At 32.4% G+C, this 21,896-nt stretch overlaps 1 protein-coding gene across 1 annotated transcript in view; it reads left to right on the top strand.

The window, feature by feature from the left end:
• Positions 1 to 21,896, top strand: part of UGGT2 (UDP-glucose glycoprotein glucosyltransferase 2) — a 206,028-nt gene that overhangs the window by 116,883 nt on the left and 67,249 nt on the right. Inside the window, exons 22-27 of the mRNA XM_051984021.1 lie at positions 1,088 to 1,219; positions 2,779 to 2,906; positions 11,991 to 12,086; positions 15,082 to 15,184; positions 17,558 to 17,637; positions 19,256 to 19,445. Coding sequence (XP_051839981.1) covers positions 1,088 to 1,219; positions 2,779 to 2,906; positions 11,991 to 12,086; positions 15,082 to 15,184; positions 17,558 to 17,637; positions 19,256 to 19,445 — 729 coding nt within the window. The remainder of the gene's footprint in view (positions 1 to 1,087; positions 1,220 to 2,778; positions 2,907 to 11,990; positions 12,087 to 15,081; positions 15,185 to 17,557; positions 17,638 to 19,255; positions 19,446 to 21,896) is intronic.

Genomic DNA, 21,896 nt, shown 5'->3' with positions numbered 1-21,896 from the left:
TATTCTGTTCTATTTTTTCATTCTTTATATTCTAGTTTATTTCTTGTCTCTTATAGCTTCACTGACTTCCCCTTACCCAATTCTGAGCTTCAAAGAGTTATTTTTGTCTTTAAGACTCTTTATCTCCTTTTCTAGTTGATTAACATTTTTTCATAATCTTGTTTTTCCTTGGATGGTTTTTATTTTTTGTTTTTGTTTTTCCTTACTGTCTCTCATTTGATTTTTAAATTCTTTTTTGAGTTGTTCTATAAATTCTTGGGTTTGTAGCCATTTAATGTTACTCTTTGGAGTAAAAGAGGTTTTTTTAATTTATTTTTTTACTTCACTGTCCTCCTCTGAAGATGAATCTCTGAAGACTGAGTTTTTCCTATTCCCATAGCAAATTTTTATGATTGGGTTCTTTCTTCTTTGCTGATTTTTTTTTTTTTTTTAATGAGAAGTGATGATGAAAGCCCCTCTAATCATGGAATGGGGGAACCAGTGTCTCTAGCTTCAGTTCAGCTCTGCCTTCTGTCGTAGAACCACAAACCAAAAGCTCCCCCTTCTGCAAGTGTCCATAGCCAGTAAAATCCTTGCCCTCCTGCCTCTGTACTTACCAGGTGTGCTGGTTCCTTCCCTCAGCTCTGCAGTACAGCTGGGCCTGGGGTTCCAAATCAGCCAAGATTCAGTCAACCTTCCCTCATTCATTCCTGTGACTCTTCCTGCAGTTCAGGAGGTAAAAGTTTCTGTGGTTCCTGCTGAGACTCCAATCAAACCTACCTAGCACCTGGGGTCCCCAATGGCTGTTTCTGAAGTGTTTGTACTTCAGATAGGTTAGTCCTAACTTAGGAGGTCTTTCTTCCAATCTTCTTGGATTATACCCTAGGGACCCCTCTTCTGCCCTAAGTCTTCTTGATTTTTCACCAGTCTGTGTTCACCCTGAAGTGCAAATTTGTTCTGTTTTTGGGAGAAATCTAGAAAGATTGAAATTTACTGACCTACTTTGCCATTTTCCCAGAATCCTCCTAGTTTCTAAATTTTTTAGGGAAAATTCTGTTCCTTGATTTTTTGAATGGTCCCTTATTAGGTTTCTTAACTTCTTCTTCAGGGAATGGCTGAGAATGCTTTTGTCAAGAAGTACAATACCATTGGAATGAATGTTTTCCAAACCCATAAGTTGTTCTGTCAAGAAGTTCTCAAATTGCTTCCTGGGGAAAGGGCTATTATCAGCAATGGGAGGGTAAGTAGTTATAATGTTTGAATTTTTTTCCAAAGTGAAACAATAGATCTTTGGCTTATATTATACATCCTAGAACTCATTAATTGAATTGTATTTTTTTTTATTCCTATATCCTTACATACAAATTGCTATATGTTAAATAAGTAGTACTTTGTGTGCATTTGGGGATGTAAAGTATTATAAACTAAACAATGCAACTGATACTGCCAGTTTTCTGTAAAAAAAAAAAAAAAACACACAACTCAGAATAACAAAATTTATGTATAGATCAATTTGTTTTTTCCTTCTATACCAAGAATAGACATTGTTTGTGAACTTTATATGAGGATAGATAATTTTAATTAATTTTATTAATTAAAATAATTGATTTTATTAAAATGTATTCATTTATTGGTGAATTTGATTAATAATTAAAATTATTAATCATTTTGTTGATTTGATTTGTTAATTTAATAAAATTAATTTATTTATTAAAGCTGGCAAGAAACCCAATCAAATAAAGTTATTCTGAGAATATTTAAAAATAAAAACTAAGGCAGGCAATAAAGAAATGAAAGGTAGAAAAGATTTATAAGAATTTTAATAACAAATTCTTTCTTACCACCAAGGACAGTAAGGCCACCTATTTAGATTCAAATATCAATAATTCTAGGAGGAGTGGAAACTGAAAAAAATAAATATGGGAAAAGCAATTAGCCACAAGGTCTTAAACCACTATATCCCTATCCAAATTTATCCTGCTATTGCTAACAAACTTAGGTAGAATGGAGTTGATTGCAATTTCAGATAATTGTAAAATGCTTTAGCTAAGAACATTCTGCAAACAATGAAAATTAAGCATTTAATATATTTTAGGGTTTTTGATTATGTTTTAAAGCACCACTAATTCAAAAAAATCTAAGTAATTATTTAATAATTTTCCAGAAACAAGATTACCATTCTGGTATTAAATTGAATTAATATAAAAGATAATAGCATTAAACTAGGAAGCTTCTTTATTCCCACAATTCATATAGTAATTTTTAAATCAAACTTGATTAGTATTCTTAAAGCAAAGTTTGGAGTTTAAATTTTCCTATTGGTCTTTATACAATAGTTCCTTTTTTATCTTACCCATCTCTATACTAAGGATTAAAAACATTTAATGAGAAGTTTTTTAATGGATGAAGAAGAAAACAAAATTTGAAAGATTTTTAAAGTATGGATAGCATTTTTATATTGTGTCTGGTTTAAATTTAAAGATCTTTGGGTAAGAAATGCAAAATATCAATATTTATGATTTAAAATAAGACTACTCGGTTTGGAGTGATACTTGTAGTATTTATTTTATCACATCCATAATAGTTTTTGAAAATATTGTTTGGGATATATAATACCAAAAGTATTTCTTCCTTACATTAGAATTTGTAATTGGTATAATTAATAATCACAATCGAAGCTATTTCCAAAGCCAGACTTTTCACATGATACAAAAACTTCTTGATGCTAAAATGAAGAATACTCTACTTTTCAAAAATGTTTTGTTGAAAAAAGCCACAAAAGAATTATTTTTCTTCAAGATCCTAGGACCGCTGGGAGAAAATGATTTACATGCAGAAGATTTTCAATTGTTGGAAAAAATAACATTAATTAACTCAGCAAAGAAGATTAAAGCCATTATTAAGGATATAGAAACCAACCCCAAACGGTAAACATTTTTATGATATTGGACCAAAATCATGTTAAATTTGGTCCTCTATATCTAATGACTTTATTATAATGATATAACTCCTAATAGCATACCAGGTTGTTATTTCTACTAAAGCTGTCACTCAGCAAAAAATATTAAATCACTGTTTCAGTTTTTGCATTTCATTTTCTTCATCTAATCCTCATCTAGAAATAAATTTTGCCTTCAATCTTAGATATTCCTCTGTGATTACTGAATACCATAAAATAAAAGTTATGAAAATGGTAACATCTTTCATATTTACTTGCACACAATCATCCATCTCTTCTAACTTCATGGCTTTTCATTAGCTGTCACTTATGCCCAAAATGCTCTTTCTCTTGCCTTTTCTGCCCTTCTTCAAGACTTTTTAAATTTCACCTTCTGTAAGAAGCTTTATTGGAGTTTTGTCTGATTTCCTTGCCCTCCTCCTCTACATCTTACCCTGCATCCTAGTGCCTTCTCTAGGGGTCTCACCTTTATATCTCCTTTATATCCTTTATATACAGAGATGTATACTTGTTATCTTCCCCATTAGAATGTGAGCTCCTTGAGTAAAGAGGCTATGTTTTTGCCTTTTGTGTATGTTTCCAGCAAATTGCAATGCATCTGGTATACAGTAAGAACTTAGTAAATGATTTTTGAATAATTGGCTAGAAGTAGAGCTCAGTAAGAAGGAAAGTAGATATATTAACTGAAACAAGAAATATGTTTCTTCTCTGTTTTCTTCCCATAGCATTACCTATTCCCCCCCCCCCATATTTTTAAGGGAGGGACTAAGAAAGGGGAAAAGGAAAGGAGGACCATCATAATGAACATGAATAGTCCAACCATCCAGATTAGGAAAAGTAGTTCTAGAATTCTCTGAATTTATTGTTTTCTTTAATGACTGAACATATATTTATTGAGTGCCAACTATGTACAAAATACCATGTTAGGTTGTGTGGAGAGAAAATGTTTAAAATATAGTCTTTGTTTTGAAGGAACTCTACAGAATTTGACAGCATAGCCCAAAAAAATCAGAAAGAGGGAAACAGGAGACACTATTTCATACATAAAGTATTGAAGGATTATACTAGGATAGTAATCAGTGAGAAATGGAAAAAATATGATGAATGCTAGAAATATTATGAGTGAATATTAATGATAAATTAGGTATAGGAAAGAAAGAGAACATTATAGGATGTGAGGCATTTTAGAATAGTTTATAAAATGTTAGATTCAGGAGTTAGAAATCTCTGGATTTGACTTCCTCTTCTGTTTCCTAGTATTAATTTTATATTATATACATAATATATATTATATTACATATTAATTTTATATTGCTAGTTGAGTAAGTTCTGTGAGCCTCATTTTAAAATGGGGAGTATACTTGCCTCAATTGAGAGATTCAAATGAAATAAAATATGCAAAGCACTTTGCAAATTTTAAAATCCTATATGTGAAAGGATCATGATGATATTTCACTTAGCTTTGAGATTGTCCTTTTCTTTTGATCTCTGAGAGGAAAAGAAAGGGCAAGGTGAGAAATACGTGTCCATCTCTCTATACCCAGTCCCATTTTTTTTTCTTCCTACTCTCTTTCTTCTAGGCAGAAATGTAGTTAAGTAAAGTGAAATAAGTGAGGAACATGTTAGAATTAGAAGATGACAGTCAAATGCCAAGCTAAAGAATTTTTTTTTCTACTGAGTTGATTGAACATTATTTTGGAAAGGGGAGTCAGATACATTTATTAGTAAATTTATAGAATCACAGAATTTCCAGTACTTTCCATATTTAGGGCCATCAAGCCCAATCAATTATATGATTAAGAATTTCCTCTATGACATCTCCAACAAGTATTTTTTGAAAACTACTTAGATATTTCCATGCAGCCAATTCCATTTTTTTTCAACTCTTACATCTACAAAGGTTTTTCCTACAAGATGAATTATGCTTCTCTTTAATTTTGACCCCATCCTCTCAATTTCTGCTTTCTGGAGCATAGTAAAAAGGTCTTTACATATTTGATAATTGTCATGGTCCTTTAAGTTTATATTTTGCAAGCCAAACATCCCTATTCCTTCATTTGATCATTATCAGTTGATCTCCTTATTATCATGGTCACCCTCTTTTTTGAAGCCTGGAACAATGGGAAAACTGTTAGTCAAGAACTGTATTCAATTTCTACCTCAAACACTCCCCATGTAACATTAGAGAAGTTACTTTAATCTTTCTGAAGCTTAATTTTTTCATCTTTACAATGGAAATAATACCTGTCACATTTACATCATAGGACTATTATCAGCAAAGGTGACAACATCGATAAAACATTTTACATCACTTAAAAGTCCTAAATACACAATTATTATTGAAACTCTTTATACTGTCTCCAGTATAGCAATGGCCTTTCTAAAATGAAATGCCCAGAGTTTAGCACAGTGTATCTGGTGGATTGTTTTTCCTCAGAATTCTACATATTCTACAATATTCTACAGAATAGAGTAGGACCAAACTTTGCTCCTTTTTAAACATCATGTCATGATTATGACCTCATTAGTCATAAAGCTTAAAGATTCCTGGAATATCTGTTCACTCATGTTGAGCTGTCAGTTCACAAAAGCTTCTTTATTTTATATGATCTTTATTCTTCCTTTTGCTCACCTAACTTATATTTGCATAGTTGATGTTGATAGTTGTGTGAAAGACATAAAAAAAAAGAGAATAGGAGTGTGAAGAGAACAGTTTAAAGGTTTTCAAATAATCCTTGTGGGAGGAGGTAAAGACCTAAATTAGGCTAATTGTGACACAAGTAAAAAGAAGAGAATGGGTATAGATATAAACATGGGTGGATAGAGAAATATATCTATAGACTTGACAGGTTTTGGCAACCAACTGGATGTGGAGGAGAAGAGCAGGCAGAGAGGGAGAAGGAGGAAAAAGCAGTGGAAATCATATGGAGAGGTTTTCCAGATCCCTTGTTTGTATTGTCATCTCCCATTAGAACGTTAGGTACTTGAGGATGAGAACTGTCTTGCTTGTTTGTGTATTTCCAACCCTTGGCTAGAGTTCCTTGCATGTAGTAAGTATATAATAAATGTTTTAGCTTGATATCTGTCTAAATAGAAGGATTTACAGGTGTTCGAGGGAACTAGTACCTCTAGTATGAGTCTATCAAGCCCTTTTTCAGAATTGCTTTCTACCTTTGGTTTCGGTATACCTGAAACCTAATTTTCACCTATGCCTCTAAGAAATTGTGACATATGCAGGTACCATATGAACTGTTTGTACAGATTGGCCATACCTGTTTTAGGATTACCAACAGGCCTCAAGCCTGTCAGTGAGTTGGGGAGGTGTCTGTCCCAAGGATGGGAAGACTTCCCTGGCAGTTGTAAACAACTGGATCTCACAGGCCATGAAGGCAGAAGGACTAGATATAAAGAGCTTGTTGCTTGATTAGACATCGAGGCCGAAGATTATCCACTGCATCCTGAGCCATTGCCAGTAGTTTCGACTTCTGTCTCACCAAAAGATTCTGATAGCTTTAAAGGAGAGAAATTGAGACCAGTGGCTCCATGCAATTCTGTCTCACTGAAATCCAATTTATACATGAGTCAAAAGACATCACCCATACTATTTTACCTACCTCAGTGTCCATGGCAACAGGTAATTGGTAAAGCAGCAGTAGTAGATACATTGGGAGTTGTAATCACAACCTTGTGCATGGGCGGCCCAGGTCATAAGGTTGTTTTCTCACTGGACTAAAGCAGAAGGAGGATTTCATCAGCTTCCAGGGTTTTAAAAGACTGTACTGCTCATTCCTGGCATGAGAAAAGGGCTAGAAAAGATGCTTTAGAAATCGTCTGCTTCACTTACCCTAACCTTGATCTTTTTACCACAGCTGGTAGGAATCTTACTCTGAAGGTAAAATGTACACACACACACACACACACATGCACACACACGCACACACACAAATGTACAAAAACTTCTGCAAGGATGATTCCACTCATCATTGGTACATGGAATGTGAACATGCTCTTGTTGCAAGAGAATTAATCAGGTATCACATCCAAATAGTAACCCTGAATGACTTGTGCATCTCATGACCTTCTCATCAGTTAACTGTCTTCCTTTTACCTAAACTTAATAAAACTTCATGGATGCACATCTTTCCCCTGCTAAGATTCAGTAATATTGGAACTTAAGCTATACTGTAAGGTGAAAGCATTATTGAAATATCAAAAGGATAATTTTCAATTAAAGTTAAAAATATGTATAAATTAACTGATGTAGCCAAGAATAGAAGGAAGGCAGAAACACTTTGATAGACAATCTCTCAGATAAGATGTGATTGTGTTGGAGTACTGTTAATGCTGTAAGAAATGATGAACTAATTGATTTAGAAAAATATAAAAAGACTTGGATCCATGAAAGAACATGCTATCAACAACCAGAGAAAGATATGACAAGTAGAAATATATGTGTATGAGTGTATATGCATATGAATGTGTTTATATATATGCATATGTGTGTATATAAATATACATATACATACAGATGTATTATCTATGTTTAATTTTAGCCTTCTTGGTGGTGGGGTGAGGAAAAAGTAAAAAGTAGATGCCAGAGAACAAAAGAAAGCCTTCAAGAAAGCAAAGAAAAATTGGGTAATTTTGCAAACATTATTATACAGGCTTTTTTGAAATGGAAGTTTATTGTTTTATATTGAATCCTCTAATGTTCTGTTGTACACACATAGAAATGTTCTTTTTCTTTTCTTTTCTCATTTTGTATTTAAATTTAAAATGAATTTACCTCAAAAAAATTAACCAAATTTTACCAAACATGAGAATGAAAGGAAGAAAAGAAAAGAAATAGGTTGTTACTCTAAGGAGAAGAGGTAGGCAGAATGTGAGAATGAAAAAAAAAGTCATCGTGTGGAGCAGTGTTACTGATTGTAGATTTACTTGTCCAAGGTAAACATTCACATTTGCTTAATTGAAGATAGTGATTAGAAAGCTTCTCCAGCACATAAACAATTTATTGCTAACTTGGAGGCAGGTTGACCCAACACAATTAGCAATTGTGAAACAGAAAAGGAGTGGTGAGAGATTTGGTCAACAACATTGCATTTGCTTGCAAACATCAAGATTGTTTGACAAAAATGATTCAGAAATTCAGAAGCTGCTGAATGAAAAACAAGAATGCTACAAGATTGACCAGCAGAATAAGAAGGCATACATTTCTAAAAAACAAACAAACAAACAAACAAACAAAAACAATATGTAACTCTTATCAAAAAGTGCAGGTAAAACTTAGGGAAATGCAAGATGCAAGATTCTTTACTAAAACAAAGTAAATTCAGCTTTATGCTGATAATAACAATTCAAATTGCTTTTATGATACCCTGAAGGCTATTATGGGCCAAAGACCTATTGTGCATCATCTCATTTTCTTAGTGCTGATGGAGTCACATTGATTAGTAATAAGGACATGTTCCTGGGAAAATGGACTGAGCATCTCCATTATATTCTCAACAGAGAATCAGCAACCATGCTATAAAGCCACTGACCATATACCTCAGAATGAAATCAATTCCTCTCTAGCTGAACTTTCAACTGAAAAAGAGATTTTTAATGCGATTCCGCTCCTCTTGTGTGACAAGTATCTGGTGCTGATTGTATTCCAGCTGAGATATACAAGGCAGGGCATCTGCTGCTCATACAAAAGCTGACTGAAATCTTCTGGATTATATATGGCAAGAGGAGATTATCCCCAAAGAGTGTAAGGATGCCTGTGATGACCGTGTATTTAAAATCAGCCGGAGTCAGGAATTCAGGTTAAGGGAAAAATCTTCAATCTTTATTCTCAGTAGAGCTGAAGAAGGATTGCGAGAGCAATATGGGCAGACAGGAAGCCAGCTAGCAGAGGGGGATCAGAGGTGAAGGGCCGTCGCAATAGCAATGAAAGCAGCTGTGACAAGACGCCAGCCAGCAGTCTCTCTTTCCGGTTCCCTTTCTCATCCCCTGCCTCCACCCACCAAAATCGTCATTTCCTATACAACACATCAGGACTTGCACAAAGAGTGGGCAGGGGCCATTCTTTCTCCAAGCATATACATTAATAGAGTATGGTCCAATTACTATTTAGCCTCATGTGCTTGGGACCTCAGTGCATCAACTCGAGCCTCAGCCCATTACAGATGCCTTGTTGTTCATCTCTGTAAAAGAAAAGGAAAGAGATTGTCTGTTAACAACCACAGATCATTTCATATCTCTCTCGCTTTCTCCCTTTCTCTCTCTCGCTCTCTCCCCTTCTCTCCTTCCCTCCTTCCCTCCCTTTTAGTCACTGCCAGCAGGATTCTTGCCAGAGTCGTAATAGACTGACTGTTCACCTGAAAAATGGTCATTTACCTAAAAGCCAATGTGGATTCAAAAAGGATTGGGGAGTGTTTAACATGATACTTGCTATCAGACAACTCTAGGAGAAATGCCAGGAACAAATACACACTGTTCATTGATTTGCCCGAGGCCTTTGATACTCTCACTCATGAGGGCTTGTGAAAGATCATGACAAAATTTGATTGACCACAGAAGTCCATCAGTATTATGACACTTTTATGACAGCATGCTTCCACGGGTCCTGAATAATGGGCTACATTCTCTCACTTTTCCAGTCATCCATGAAGTAGAGCAAGGTTTTGTCCTTGCTCCCATGTTTTTTAGCATAATGTTTTCAGTAGTATTGCTAAATGCAAAATAATGAAAACAGCATCAAACTCAACTACACTGATGGTCGGTTATATAACTGGAAAAGTCTACGAGCCAAGACTAAAGTGGAGGAAGAGTTGGTGCACAACATTTTAATTCTCTGCCACTTGTGCCCATTTTGGCCTGAGAATTTAACATGAAGAAAATGGAGGTTATTCACTTGTCAGTACCATACCGTCCATACATGGAACCATTGTTATAGCAAAGGGAGAAATTTTGAATGCTATGGATAAGTTCACTTACTTTGGTGCATGCAAAATGATGAAGTTCATGTATGTGTTTCCATAGCTAACTAAATATTTGTGAAATTATGAGAGAAAAAAGGTACCAGGCTGCCCACCAAAGTAAAACTTTTGTGTTGACCTCACTGTTGTGTGTGCCTGTGGAATCTGGACAGTCTACCAGTGCCATGCCAGGAAACTGAATCAGTTCCATTTGAATAGTCTTGGGAAGGTTCTGAAAATTATTTGGTAAGAAAAATTACTGGGCTAATTTTCGAGCTAAACTGCCAATTATTCAGACTCTTACAGAGAGTTCAGTGCAATGGGCTGGCCACATTTTTTGAATGCCAAATATACATCTGCCTAAAAGAATATTTTGCAGAAAACTCATGCAAAAGGAGTGCTGATATAGAAGTCAGAAAAGGTAATAAAAGGACATTCTCAAGACCTCTCTGAGGAACTTTGGGATTTACCATGAGACATGGAAGGCAGTGGCACAGAGCTACCCAATTTGCATGCCCACCTCAAAGAAGGCACTATACTCAATGAGCAAGGCAGAATTGCAGTAATTTAAAAGAAATGTGAGATGTACAAATTTAGATCCATCTATACTCCGAATGTTCGTATAACTATTTGTGCCCAATCTGTGTTAGACTTCTGAGCTTATGTTGTTCTGATCAGGCAGTCAGACTCACTGCACCTTGATCTCAACATAGTGATGTTATTTTGGTCCTCTGAGCACAAACTACAACATCCAACCAAACACAGCCTTTAAGTAGAAAGAACTTTATCAAACTCAAATGTTGTGCAACTATAATGATCAGTCATACCCCCAGTGAAGACAACACTGTACCTCCTTCCTTTTTAAGATATGGAGAACAATGGTGTAGAAAAACTAGAACAAATTTTGATGTGTTTTGATTTTTACTATATATAGTGAGACATAGTTTTACTATATATGTTATGAAAATCGGTTAATCTGAAAACAAAAGATTCATACAAGTTTGAAAAGAAATTATTGTAGTACTTATAAATTCAGAAGCATAGTAGAAACAATACAAATTGAAAGGGATTGAGGACAATGTAAAGGTGATGAAGTGTAGAAATCATGTGAAAACTAATTTTTTGAAAATAAATTTAGCAAAGTAAAGATTAGCTTAAGATTGCTGCTAATGAATATTGAGTTGAATCCAGATTTTTATATTCAAAGACCTCCCATAATGCTGCCCTACCTTACCTAACTGCCTTATTTTTTACTAATCCCTAATGTTGTTCTTTGTGCTACAGCTAAGTTCTTTCACCGTTTTTTAAATTTACCATGTTCATTCTCACCTTTTCTGGTGTTTTCTCTTGGCTTAACACACCCTATTTTCCCCATTTATTCAGTTCCTACATATTTTTCAAAAACATTCAAAATTCTATATATATCATTTTCTCTAATTTCTAACAGTGTCATTTTGTCCTATGTCATAGCTGCATGGTATAGTCTTGTCTTGTCCGCAGCACTTGAATTATCCTCCTTGTTTCTTATGTTTTATCCTTCAAACCAGATTTTAAGTCCCTTGACTATATCATTTGCATGCCACTCTTCTCCACAAACCTACTAGTCCAATTAAGTTAATATGATGCACATATTAGGCACATAGTATGTCTTTATTGAATTGAACAATTAACAAATAATCTTCCTTTTACAACATTAGTTTTAGGATGCTATAGACACTCATTTAATAACAATGCTAAGGAAAACAAAGAAGTCAGAATTAAGATATGGGAGAACATTACGTCGCTTTTCTCTGTTCAGAGGCTATCAAAACAATCTATTTCCTTCCTTTTTGTGAATTTTTTTTTATAAAAAATGTTTCTTTTCAGAGAATGTAGACATCATTCCTTTTTTAAAAAACTGACAAAGTAAATGAGGGAAATTAATTACCTTCTTGTGGCATGATGGGAAACATAATCCTAACTGAGAAAATTAAAAATTCTTAATAGTAAAAATTGGCTTTTAATTACACAATTTTCAAGCCATAAATTATAAAATTAAAGGAAATTATTTGAAACAGAGAATTCACAAGTTGTCTACTTTTATTTAGTGGAAGTGATCTGGTTATGAAGGTGGATGCCCTTCTCTCCTCTATGCCTAAAAGTGAATCACGGCACGATGTCACGTTCCCTAAAGAACAACACAGGTAAGGCTGTAACTTCCTTCTCACCCTCTCTCCTTCCCTCCTTCTTAGTCACTGCCAGCAAGATTCTTGTCAGAGTCTTAATAGACTGACTGTTCATCTGAAAAATAGTCATTTACCTGAAAGCCAATGTGGGTTCAAAAAGGATTGGGGAATGTTTAATACTATACTTGCTACCAGACAACTCTAGGAGAAATGCCAAGAACAGAACCTGGGTTCTTAAATTCAAATTTCGAGCTGGAAGGGAGCTTAGAGCTTATCTAATGCAAACTTCTCATTTTACAGGTAGAGAAATCTGAGGGCTAGAGAGGTTAGGTAACTTGCTCAAGTTGATAGCTATTAAGTGGGAGAGTCAGGATTTGAACCTCGTCCTCTAAATCCAACACTCTTTCCATTGCCCCATGGTGTCCTTTGAAGGCTATATTTAACAAAATGCAAGCTGCGGAGTTAAATGTATTGATAAGCCTGAAACAGGCTGTTTTCTTGCCATTTGAAAATCAGACCAAATGGTTTTAGAGAAGTCCATTGGTAGAAAGTTGGCTACTATATGATATCTTTGGCCATGAAAATGTGTGAAAACTCTATTATACTAAGATAGAGTGGTGTTGTGATTTTGTTGAACTCGGACTCTTTAAAATGTTCTCCACGATAAATTACATGGTACCATAATAAAAAGTTCATCTTTAGGAAAATACTGCATACTATTATTTTATATCATTGGCATAAACTTTCAATTAGTCAGATATCCTGGTAAATTGATTGTGTGTATGTATATACACATATGGGTATCCATATATGCGTATACATATGTGTGTGCTTACATAATATCACGTTATATATTTAAAATATACCATGTATATAATCACATTGTATATAAATTATGATTAAGACAATTCAGAAAACCCTTCTAGGTCTTACAGTGATTCAGTTATTATTTTACTATAGAAAATACATTTCATAAAGAATTTTGATTACCAATGCTTGAAAATAGGATTTATAATGTATGTCTCATAAAATATCTGATATTTTAGAATCATAATTTGATTTATAACACTATATAATATAACCTCACTAATATCATAAATTACATTTTTTACTCTGCTCTGCCTGGATTTATCTGTATCAGGACCAGAATTCTACAAGAAAAATAAATTAAGTATTAAGTAAAAAGGAACATTTTAGCATTTAGTTTCTATCTTTTGTGAACTTGAGCCATAGTACCTTGAGCATAATAGTTTCTTTAAAAATGTTTTTTGAATTTAATTGAATTTAAAAGATTTAATCTCACTTAATTAATTCACTGACACTATTTTAAATTAACATAACTTCATCCTTACTGTTTTGGGGAAATATGCAACAAGGTTAAGTCTAACAAATATGGTGCCTCATGCCTAGAGAGTAAGGTGCTATTAATATTCTGTCAAAGAATATTTGACTCCTCTCTTGACTAGAGCCATTCATAAGTAAAATTATTCTTGACCCAACACTTACTTAACTTTTGAAGGCTGAAAAAAGTATGATATATAAATTTACTTATTGTTAGCTTTGTTTTTAGATGATAGCCAATCTCAATTATCCCCCATTCCATTACTTATTACTCTATGAATGTGAATATCACTTAACTTTTACTGCTTCTATCTCCTTATCTCTCTTCTTGTTTATTTTTTCTAATATGTCTTATATGATATCTTATCTATTTTAAAACAGGGCACTGGGCTAGATAATGTCTTAAGGATCCTTCCTCATATATATATGACATGATATGTATAGGTTGTAATATGCTAATGAGATTGTTAAAAAAAAGTAACAACAAACATACTGGAATTTATGTATGCAAATGAATATTGAAAGCAGTGACTTTAGAGAGCACACATTCTTATTCCAGTTATGCTGCCATTGCTCAAAATATTCAAAAAATTTATGATTTGTTATTTTCTTCAGAGATTGGCATATTATTTCAAATAGCTTAAATTGTTGTGAATCTTGCTCCTTTAATAAAAATCCCTGAAACCTTGAAATTGTCTTTGGTTTCTCCCTTTCCCTCACACCTAATAAACTGTTAAATCATATCATTTCTACTCCAGAAATAATTCTCAGCATCTATTCTCTCCTTTTCATTCCCATTACAATAGCTTAGTTCAGGCCTTCATTATTTCTCATCTGGATTGTTGCAGGGGGCCCTTAACCTGGCTTTCAAAGTCTTGGTTCTCTCTCTCTTTCAAACTATAATGACTAGTTGGGCTACCTAAAATTTAGCTATAATCACAGCTCCCTGTTAAAAATTTTTAATAGCTCCCTGTTACCTTCAGAATAAAGTACAAATTGCTCAGTCTTTTATTCAAAGTTCTTTACACTAGGACAGATTTCTTTCACAGATACATGAATATGAATCTTCTTCATTTGTCCTATGATACCTGAAAACTATTACTAAATATTTACTGAATACAGTTTTACCTTCTTATCTTAGTACCTTTCCTGACATTGTTCCATCTACTTTAATTTCACCTTTCATCGCAACTTGGCAAATACTTACTTAGTCCAAATGCTACTTCCTCCAATAAGTACGTTTCACATTCAGATGTAATCTTTTCCCCAAACTTCCACCCCATCTTGTACTATTCTATGACAAATAGTTTTGTCTTGCATTGTAATTTCCTAAGTGCTTGCCTTGATTTTCCTATTAGATTATAAGATCCTTGATAGCAAGAATTGTGTCTTATTCATTTGTTTATACCTGCATTTCCTTACACTTAGTTTGAGTTCAAACAATATTTGTTGAATTGGAAATAACAGATTGTTAAGATCAAGTCTGGTAAAGAAGGCTGGCAAGTAGAGTGGAAAAAAATGAAGCATAACTATAATAATGTTGCTGATTTTCTCAGAGGGTAAACTGACTCTAAAAGCAGTTATAATAGAGGAGTTAAGATTATGATGGTTAACATTTGCCTTAACTTAGGTTTTCTTTTTTATCTCATTTATTCTTTACTATTTTTTCTAGTGTTATAAACATAAATCCTCAAGAAAGTGATATATTCTATGATGTCATTGCTATTGTTGATCCATTAACAAGAGAAGCACAGAAGATGGCTCAATTATTGGTTGTAAGATATTACAAAAATTTAATTACATAATCCTCTTTAAATTTGTAATTAGCTTATTCAAATTTGTGTTTTACTTTGTTCTGGTATCAACTATATATAGACTTGTAAGTGTGTGTGTATTTGTGTATAATATATATATATCTTATATATAAAACATATATATATAATATATGTAACTCAGTGTTTTATTGGGTATTTCAAAGTTCTTAGCTCAGAAGAGAATACACACACAAATAAGGCAGCTTTATTACTGTTATATAAAATTTAATGCATTTTTTTGACAACTGTCCATAACAGAAGTTTACAGTTCTATATACAACCTTCTCTCATTCTTTGTAAATTGAAATATTTATATTTATCGACATTAAATTATAACAAAAAAATTTAAGAAGGAAAATTAAAATCACTTTTAAAACTTTGAAGACATTTGAATATCTTAAAGAATAATAATGTAATAGAAAGAACAATAGATTTCAAGTCCAGATCTTCTGTTCATTGGTTATATAACTTATATACTCACTTAATTTCTTGAAACTCGGTTTCCTATTGGTTAAAATGAGAGAAATAATCACAGGTTTATTGTAAGAAAAATGCTTTGTAGGTTAAAATATCATATGAAGGAAAATTGTTATTACTATTTATAATGCATATATTCTAGCAACCTGATTTCCACTACTGCATAATATAAAAAATAAAATAATTGGTATCTATTTTTATTCATTAAATAAGTTTGGAAGGAAGTTCTCATTCAAATTCTTTATTAAATAACTAAGGAAAATAAACTTAGTTGATTTTTTATTATGTATTCTTTTAAGATTTATCAGTTCAGTTTTGGATTTCATACTTCTATATGTGATTATAAAACTATTCAGACTAAAGATAGGAAACAACAGCTAGACAGTCTAAAAACAGGAATGAGTATAATGCTTTTGTGCGAGCCTTATTTTTTAAATAATAATAGCCTTTTATTTTTCAAAAGTAGTTTTTAACTTTTGCAAAACCTTGTGTTCAAAATTTTCTCCCATACTCCCTACTGTCACCTTCCCCTAGACAGCAAGTAATCCAGTATAGGTTAAACATATGTAATTCTTCTAAACATATTTCCATATTTATCATTCTGCATAAAAAAATTAGATTAAAAAGGAAAAATGAGAAAGAATAAACAAGTCAGCAAATAAATGACAATTTTAAAAAATACTATGTTGTCATCTACATTTAGTCCCCATAGTCCTCTTTCTGATTACAGATGGTTCTCTCCATCACAAGTCTATGGTAATTGGCCTGAATCATCTTATTGTTAAAAAGAGCCAATCAACACATAGTCTTCTTGTTGCCACGTACAATGATCTCCTGGTTCTGCTCATTTCACTTAGCATTAGTTCATGTAAGTCTCACCAGGAAACTCTGAAATCATCCTATTGGTCATTTATTTCTTATAGAACAATAATATTTCATTACATTCATTCATATACCATAACTTATTTAGCTCCTTCACAGCTGATGGGCATTCAATCAGTTTCTACTCCCTTGCCATTACAAAAAAGGCTGCTACAAATATTTTTGCACATGTGGGTTTTTTTTCCCTTTTTTATGATCTCTTTGAGATACAGATCCAGTAGAGATCCTGATGGATCGAAGGGTATGTGGTTTTATAATCCTTTTGGCATAGTTCTAAATTGGTAAGTCCTGCTTTCAACATTAAATATGCACATTTCTTTTCCCTTAAAATAGTATATCATCCAGAGGCATTAGGGTTCAACATGATTCTTTTATATTATTAAGGTGATATATCCTTTTATATTAGAGTACTGTTTAGGTCTGAGAAACTCATATTAAGGCAAAGACGATAAAATGAAAAATTTGCTTATACCAAATTATATTAATATAACATCTTTCTCTGAAAAGTGATTTACTGTAAGGAACAGGAAGCATCATTATTTTGCATATGGAGAAATTAAGGGCTAAGTTTCACCCCAGGATCATGCAAATTATGAGTGATAAAATTATATACACATACATATATTAGATGCAAATAAGTATTTACTGCGTCCTTCTCAATCATGTCTTTTGTTGCAAAATTTCTTTCTGTCCTTTCATTACCCTCATACCTGTTTTCATCCTTGTCTAACAATTCTGGTAAATTGTTTGATGTATAAATCTTCTCTGGAACTGAAATTGCTAAAGTAATTACTCTTAAAATTCTTAGAAAGGGGAGAAAATTGAGAGTCCGTAATTTCTTAGCTATGAACTATATTGATTCTTGATCTGTTTCTTATTTTATATCTCAAACAATTATTTTATCTCATTGTTTCATATTAACGAAATGTGACCACAATCATACCATAGTTTTAGTTATGTAATATTTTTTAATAGGTTCTTGGCCAAGTTGTCAACATGAAGCTGAAATTGTTTTTGAACTGTAGGTCAAAACTTTCAGAGACACCATTGAAGAGGTGAGTACTTAATATACTGCCTGAATTTAGCAAAAACTCATTAAATATGTTTGTTTTGACTTTATCCTATCTTAGCTCTGATTTTATCCTATTTTTAATAAATTATAGGCAGGTATTAAGCACCTTATGTGTGTACAAAGCAAAATGCTATACCTTAGAGATACAAATACAAAAATAAGTCAATCCTGCTATCTAGGGATTTATATACTATATAATCATTGTTTTTTTGGTAACTTTCTTTTTTAAATTTTTATTTGTTTTTAATTTAAGGAATAAAACAAGCATTTCTTTAACTCTTATTTTTTTCACGCAAAAAAGATGATTGCACATGGAACTACAAATGTTTTGTAAAACTTGTTATTTCTTTTAAATATATAATGAAATTACTGTATGTATTTCTTTTCTTTTCCTTTTTTCCTTCCCTCCCCCTATCTTTGCCTTGAAGACAGCTACAAATATGTATGTATATGTGTATGTATATATGTAAAATTATTCTACACATTCTTTTTATCAGCTCTTTTCATCATGCAGATAAAATTTTCCCTTCAAATATCCTTTATACCTAATTTGGATATTTGTAATCAAAACAACTTATTCTTTAAAAATTGTTCTTATAAAAATATTGTTGTTTTTGTATAAAATGTTTTCTTGGTTCTGCTCATTTCTCTTCATTATTTCATGCAAATCTATCCATGTTTTACTGTCTTTAAAACATTTAAGATTCAGGTGCTGCTAAATCTCCTTCCTTTACATTTTTTTATTAGTTTCTTTGATATTCTTGACTTTTTTTTTTCTTCCAAATGAATTTTGATGTGATTTTTTTTTATAATTCAGTGAAATAAATCTTTTATTTTGTTAATTTTTGCTTATTAATTGTATATTAATTTTTATTTATTAGTTATTAATTTAAGTGGGATGGTATTGAATACATAAATACATAAATAGTTTAAGTAAAATTATTATTTCTATCATATATGCCTAACCATGAACAATGAACATTTCTCTATTCAATCTTATTTGTAAGAGGGTTTTTTTAAAATAATTTTGTTAATATGGTTCCTGGGTTTGTTTTGACAGATGTACACCTGGATATTTTATACTGTCTAGAATTATTTTAATGGGGTATTTTTAAGCTATCTTTTCTTGCAGGGTTTTGTTTGTGAGATATAGGAATAGTGATGATTTATATGGATTTACTTACTTCCTACTATTTTGTTAAAATTAGTAATTGTTTTAACTAACTTTGTAGTTGAGTTTTTGAGATTTTCTAATAATTTCAGCATATTGTCTGCAAAGAGTTAGTTTTGTCACCTTATTCCCTATTCTGATTACTTCTATTTTTTTTCTGTTATTGCTATTGCTAGGATTTTCAGTATAATATTGAATAATATTGGTGATAATAGACATCCCTGTTTCACACCTAATTAGTAATTTCTGATATGGCAGTCAAACTTTTTATTAAAAAGTCAAACTTTTTATTTATTTTATTTTTTAAAAGTTTATTTTTTAAAAAAAATTATTTGTTTATTTTATTAATAAAAACTATTTATTATTAAAAAACAATTTATATATTTTAAATTTTTTCATTTATTTATTTATTTATATTTTTTATCAACAGTTTTTACCGATTTGTTTTGGAACCAGAAATTACTCCAGGGCCAAATAACATTCTTTCTTTGGGGCCTATGGCAAAGTTCCAAGAAATGCCTGAATCACCTCTTCTGACTCTCAACATGATTACTCCTGAAGGCTGGTTGGTTGAAGCAGTACACAGTTCCTGTGACCTTGATAATATTTACTTAAAGGATGTAAGTTGTAATTTCCAGTTATTTATATGACAGCAGACTAAACTAGCTTCCCATTTTAAATTTGGTGTGAATTTTTATGCCCATAGAGTTGGAGGGGCAAGATGGAATATCTCAAAGAGTATTAGTGAAATGTCTTCTACCTCATTCTTCAATTTAAACTACTATCTCCAAAGTTACCAATGATCTCTTACTTGCCAAAGATGATGTTCTCTTTTCGTTTCTCATTCTTTTTAAATTTTTTGCTACTTTTGACTGTATTGAACACCATTCCTCCTGGGTGGTTTCTCTTAAGTTTTTGTGACACTGTTCTTTCCTGGTTTGCTTCCTACCTACATGATGACTCCATTCCTTCTCCTTTACTGTCTTGTTACCCATATTATGACTTCTAACCATCAGTGTTCCTTAAGATTCTTCTCTATATATAGTTATATTCTTGGTAAAGCTATTAAGTCCTATAAGTTTAACTGTCATCTCTTTTCATATTTACAAGCCTATCTCTCCACCAATTAGTTCTAGATCACTAGTGACCTACGGAATGTTTTAAATTGGACATCTCAGAGACATCTTAAACTCAGCATAGCAATTTAAAATTATACTATGTTTTTCCTCTCAACCTTCCCCTTTTTTTTAGACTTCCTTATTAGGAAAGCTAAGTGATGCTGTGGGTAGAGCACCAAGCCTGAAGTCACAAAGATTTTAATTCAAATCCAGCCTCAGGCATTTACTAGGTGTGGAACCTAACTTATTTATATTTGTCTCAGTTTCTTCATCTGAAAAGTGGGGATAATAATAGCATCCACCTTCTGGGATCATTGTGAGGACTCAATGAGATAATTACAAAGCACTTAGCATAACACCTTAGTAGTAAGTGCTATATAAATGTTATTAAAGACACCCCCTAACTTCTGTAATCTCAGGTTTGTAATCTCATTAGCTTTTTTTCTTCACTTGACCCTCATCACTATAAAAATTTTCTCATTAGGCTCCCTGCTTCTAGACTTATACCACTCTAGTCCATTCAGGGCAATTTTCCTTATGTACAAATCTGAATACATCACCACCATAATTAACTAATTTCACTGGCTTCCTTTTGCTTTTAGAACAAAATAGGAACTCATAAACTGACCATAACCTGACTTTCCAATTTCAGTATACATTATTCCCTTTCGAGAACTCAGTGTGCAGTCTTTTCAAATTAACCTCCTCTACATTCTTATCACACATTCTATTTTCCACCTGTAGGTCTTTATACTGACTAAATCCCATTCTCACCCTTCATTTAAGATATTGCTCAAATATCTTAACTATGCCTAACGGGCTATAAAACTATGTATACTCTTAACCCAGCAATATCACTACTATGTTTTATCCAAAGGAAAAGGACCTATATGTACAAAAATATTTATAGCAGCTCTTTTCTGGGGGGGCAAAAAATCAGAAATAGAGGGTCTCTCCATCAATTGGGAATAGCTGAACAAACTGGTGGTATGTAATTTTGATGGAATACTATTATGCTCTAAGAAATTATGAGTGGGATACTCTCAGAAAAACCTGGAAAGACTTCCATGAGCTGATGCAAAGTGAAGCTTACTATGCCCAGAGTAACAGAAATATTGTAAGATGATCAGCTGTAAATGACTTGTCTCAGCAACATAATGATCCAAAACAACTTTGAAGGATTTAAGATGAAAAAATGCTATCCATTCCCAGAGATAGAATCGGTGGTATCTTTCCCCATAACAAACATAATAGTATTTTCTTTCTTTCCAAATACATGTAAAGATAATTTTCAACATTCATTTTTGCAAGATTTTGAATATCAATTTTTTTTCCTCCTTTCCTTCCCTCCCCCTTCCTCAATATAGTAGCCAATCCAATAGAGGCTATGTATCTATACAATCATGCTGAAAAAAAAATTTCCATATTACTCTTGTTGTAAAAGAAGAATCAGAACAAAAGAAAAAAAAAAACACAAGAAAGAAAAAACAAAAAACAAATTAAGAAAAGTAAAAATTGTATACTTTGATCTCCATTCAGACTCCATAGTTCTTTCTCTGGATTTATGTGACATTTTCTATCTCAAGTTCCTTAGAATTGTCTTGGCTGATGGTTGTCTTAATATGTATTGAAGCATACTTTTTCTTTTACTTAAAAAAAATGTTGCTCAGACATCATCTTCTACATGAAGCTCTTCCTGATTCCCAAACCAAAACTACCTTTTAACTACAATATGTGTACATACATACACACATACATATATGTACTTATTAATATTGTATATAATATATAATATAATACTGTTTGTTAATATATATTCATATTAATATAAATGAAATAAGCTTCATTCAAAGCTAGCTCTGTCCTAGATTTCCAGGGCTCATCCTCCAAAAAGCTCTTCTTTTTCTGTTGTTTCCCAGTGCTGATAGACTTGTTTCTAAAGGTCACCAGAAA

Source organism: Antechinus flavipes, chromosome 3 (assembly GCF_016432865.1).
Source record: "Antechinus flavipes isolate AdamAnt ecotype Samford, QLD, Australia chromosome 3, AdamAnt_v2, whole genome shotgun sequence".
NCBI lineage: Eukaryota > Metazoa > Chordata > Mammalia > Dasyuromorphia > Dasyuridae > Antechinus > Antechinus flavipes.
The sequence above is the reverse complement of the archived record's forward strand: the minus strand, read 5'-3'. Positions and strand labels throughout refer to the sequence as shown.